This window comes from Mesoplodon densirostris, chromosome 10 (assembly GCF_025265405.1).
Source record: "Mesoplodon densirostris isolate mMesDen1 chromosome 10, mMesDen1 primary haplotype, whole genome shotgun sequence".
NCBI lineage: Eukaryota > Metazoa > Chordata > Mammalia > Artiodactyla > Ziphiidae > Mesoplodon > Mesoplodon densirostris.
The window spans coordinates 71,733,637-71,737,684 of record NC_082670.1 but is presented as its reverse complement, the minus strand read 5'-3'; the positions used below and the strand labels follow the sequence as shown (position 1 = coordinate 71,737,684).

Sequence of the window (4,048 nt, the reverse complement as noted above, 5' to 3'; positions counted from 1 at the left end):
GTCAACATTCCTAAGCACCCAAATAATTGGGTTTAGGCTGAGAGACAGGTGGAGGTGGGCTTGGAAGCAGTGACACCTGGGGGGTTGGGGCGGGGTCAAAAGAGCTTGAGTGGGTGGAGCTTGTGAGCCAGGGGAGGGGCCTATGGCCATGGAGTGGAGCCTGAGGAGTCAGGGTGGGGCCTGGAAGCAATAGGGTCTGGAAGTTGGGGCCAGAGGGCAGGCAGTGGAGTGGATCTGGAGAGCTGGGGAGGGGCCTGCAGTCGAGAGGTGGGATGGGGAGCAGGGGATGGGGCTTGGGGTATTGAGACCAAGAGGCCCGACAGGGGAGCATCCCGGCCCGCGAGGAGCCACCTCAGAAGAGGCCGCAGTCTTTGAGGTTCTCCTTGATGATAATGTCGGTGACAGCGTCGAAGACAAACTTGACGTTCTGTGTGTCGGTGGCACACGTCATGTGGGAATAGACCTCCTTCACGTCGCGTCTCATGTTGAGCTCGAGGAATTGCACCTTGATGTAATTGCCCGCGTCCTCATATGTGTTGGGCCCTGGCGGAGAAGGGGGAGTTCTCACTCCCGGTAGCAAATCCTCCCCGCGGCGGGAGGAGCGCAGGCCGAGATCGTGGGTTTGCGACGCCGCCTGGCGGCGGGCCGAGGTTCTCACCATTGTAGTCCGGAAAGCAGATGCTGAGGTGCGCCTTTTTTATCTTCTCCAAGAAAACGTCCTTCTTGTTGAGGAAGAGCACGATGGACGTGGTGGCGAAGTAGCGGTGGTTGCAGATACTGTTGAATAGGTGCAGGCTCTCGTGCATACGGTTCTGAGGAGGGCAGAGGCTGTCGGGCACCGGGGACTGCGGCCGCCGCCCCCACCTGGCTGCGGCCGGCGGGCAGACCCCTGCTCTCTGGGCTCCGGGGCCTCCCTGCCCAGACATCTCCAAGACCGTCTCCCCTTTCGCCCCCCTGAGCAGGGCAGCAGGCTGCCTCATCTCCTCCTTCAGACCGCTCTGGGTCGAATATCCTCTCTCAGATGCTCCCCGCGCCCGCAGCGCTGTCTCTGCTTTCCGCTCTCCTCCTCCCCGCTCAAACGCTCAGGCCCTGCTGGAGCACTCACCACTTCGTCGTCCTCCACAAGCACCATGTCGTAGGCGCTGAGCGCCGCGATGAAGATGATGCAGGTCACACCCTCGAAGCAGTGGATCCACTTCTTGCGTTCTGAGCGCTGCCCGCCCACATCGAACATCCTGCGGGGCCGTGGGAACCTAAGCCGGCGCATCGAGTCCCCTGGACGTGCCCACAGGCATCCCCTGGTTTCCTAATGCTGGCTGGGAGGCACCCAGATGGGAGTGGCATCCGGAGGGGCCGGGCATTTCTGCGGGCGGGTTGTCCGAGAAGGGGCAGGGTCTCTCATAGGGATGGGACCTCTGGGATCAGACGGGGCCTCAGGCAGTGAACTTGCGGACAGGCCCCCGGAGAGCGAGAGCTAGGGCGCGGGGTCGTACCGGAAGTTGAGGTCCTTGAAGGAGAACTGCGTCTCAATGATACCAGTGGTCTTGACACGCGAGCGCAGCACGTCCTGTTCAGTGGGCACGTAGCCCGGGGTTACCAGGCGCTCCAGGTCCGAGAGGTAGCTGCGGGAGATCCGGGGTGTAGGTAGGGTTGGGTGGAGGGGCGTGGCAGGGTCCCGCCCGCCCCGCGCCCGGCCTGTGCTCTCACTAGCCAGCAGAGTCGTTGAGCTGGTACTCCGAGGCGCGATCGAAACAGGCCTGGATACCCGAGTCCTTCCACAGCCGCTGGATGATGTCTGACATCTCCTTGGGCATCGTGCCCTCCTCGATGGTGTCCGCCATGTGCATCAGCTTCCGGGCATCGTCCTGGGGGTGGGGCAGGGGAGTGGTTGGTGGTGACCATGGACTTGGGCCCATCCTCGCACCTCGAGTCTCCAGAAGCCCTGTTCAGCTCGTCTCTTGGCACACCTGGCGCGCAGAGTCTCCATACTGGATATTGAGCGTGGTCATGGCGCGCACGATGGCCAAGATGGACTGTAGCGTGTTGCCATATATGATGGCAATGAACTCGAGGCACTCTTCCAGCGAGTACCCATCCTGGTGGATGATCCTGCAGCCGTGGGGAGCCGGGTCAGCGCCTCTTGGGTAGGTGGGGAAGGACAGACCTCGTGCGTGTGCCCACCCCCAGGGGCCTCGGGTAGGGCAGGGGCACTCACTTCATCTGCTTGACAATGGTACTCTTCCCGGACTCACCGGCACCTGGAATGGAAACCCTACCTCAGAGACGCGCTGACCGCTCTGCCGCCTCTATCACACCTGTTTTGCCCCCAACCCTCAAAGTCTGGTCATGATGCCCTGGCGGCAAAACGTAAACGTCAGAAGTGACAGAAGGGGGCTGACGAGGGGAATCGACAACCTAGACTGTGCTGAGGAGCCTTCAAGAGCCTGGTATTTTCAGTTTTATTATTCTGAGGACAAAAATAAAGAAACCTGGAGCTCCACCTTGTGGAAGATTCTGGTACTGCATGCATGGGATTATTTGAGCCAGGTCAACCCCTGCTTTTCACCTGTGGTGGGAGGAAGTGTCTCCAAGAGGCTCAGAGGGAATTAGCACCTTTTGCTGGGGGAGAGGACAGAGCTAACAGCCCCTCTGAGCCTGTTCTCATGCGGGTGTTGGGCACAGTTAATGGGATTTCTGGCTTAGCCTCTCTCTCTTCCCTGGGGTACTCTGGCTTGGTCCCTCTGCCCACATCCAGCTGTTTGACTGGACCCTGGAGAGCCTGGGTAGAGCCTGCACTGCCCTCTCAAAGCAGCTCCTTCTTCCCTTGGGGGGAGGAAGTGGCCTTGGGGTACTAGATCATCCCCATCTCCCCTCACTACCCATGGGACCAAGGACATGGCTTTACCTATTCCCGGCTGGGCCTTAGTACCCCCTACCCCCTTTAACTGTCTGCAGGTCTGTCAACAATAAAGCTCTGGAAAGTGAGGGTCATTGTCTGTGGATCTGGGTGGTCCTAGAGGCTGCCCACTCTCAGGAGGACTGTGACCTTCTCCTTCCCAAGGGAGCAGCCTTGTTGTGGGGCTCCCAAGGAGGCCCCTGGTTTCTGAGCCCTGCCCAGCAGGCCCATCAAGCCAAAGCCTGGTGTATGAGGGAGCACAGCCAGGGCAAAACTAGGCCTTGTACACACATCTCTACAAGAGTGAGATTGGCACACACTTCTTGGGAGGGGAGGTTGCCTGAGGCTGGGCCCTCTGGAGAGGGGTTCTGTGGGATATCCAGCCTTAGGGAGCCAAGGCATCACTTGTCAAGGCTTGGCCAGGGCTTGCTTGGCCAGGGCTCCCACTCTGTTTCCTGCCAGGTTGCAGGCTCATTCTGTTTCCCAAGTCACACCTACTTCACAGAAGGGCCACCTGCCTGCCCCTGGGCCTCTGACTAGTAGCAGTGGCCTCAACGCAGCCCACACCCTTACCCAGAAGCAGCAGTTTCACGGTTCGAGCATCCTTCTCAGCATCTTCTTTCAGCTTCTTTTCCAGCTCCCTTGAGTGCTTCTCCTCAGCGCTGGCCCCAGCCCCCATGGTCCCGGCAGGAGGTGAAGGAACAGGGTGGTCAGTTGGCTCTTCTGGATGAAGGGGATCCCCAGAGCCAGGCTCAGGCCAGCCTCTGGCCTCCCCAGACACCCTTCTGACCTCAGAACTGGCAATCAACTGGCTGTCCACAGACCTGTACAGGCCCTGTTGGGGCTGCTTAGTAGGATTTGGGGGTTGTTGGTACCCAAGAGCCAATCAGAGACAAGGACAGGTGAATCCAGCTCAGCCCCCAGCCGCCCTAATCAGGCTGGCATGGCCCCAATCCCTCAACTGCTGACTCCGCACCCCCTGTACGCTGCTCCCCAAACCCTCTGGGAGAGACCCTGGAGGTAGTCCAGCCCTGCTCCAGAGCAGGGAGACATGTTCCATAGGATCCAGGCTCAGAAAGGGGAGGAGAGGGCCTCAAGTTCCAGGGTGGGGGCATTGGGGGGTAGGCCTGGCAGCAGGGAGTAGAGGGAGAA

The 4,048-nt window shown here is 60.2% G+C and overlaps 1 protein-coding gene across 1 annotated transcript; it reads right to left on the bottom strand.

Annotated features, from left to right (window-relative positions):
* Positions 1 to 352: 352 nt before the first annotated feature.
* GNAT1 (G protein subunit alpha transducin 1) lies at positions 353 to 3,575 on the bottom strand. The gene is made up of 8 exons (XM_060109121.1): positions 3,470 to 3,575; positions 2,216 to 2,258; positions 1,968 to 2,109; positions 1,708 to 1,865; positions 1,494 to 1,622; positions 1,106 to 1,235; positions 659 to 812; positions 353 to 543 (listed from the first exon to the last, which is right to left on the bottom strand). The coding sequence occupies exons 1-8, from the start codon at positions 3,573 to 3,575 to the stop codon at positions 353 to 355; spliced, it is 1,053 nt and encodes a 350-aa protein (XP_059965104.1).
* Positions 3,576 to 4,048: the final 473 nt, after the last annotated feature.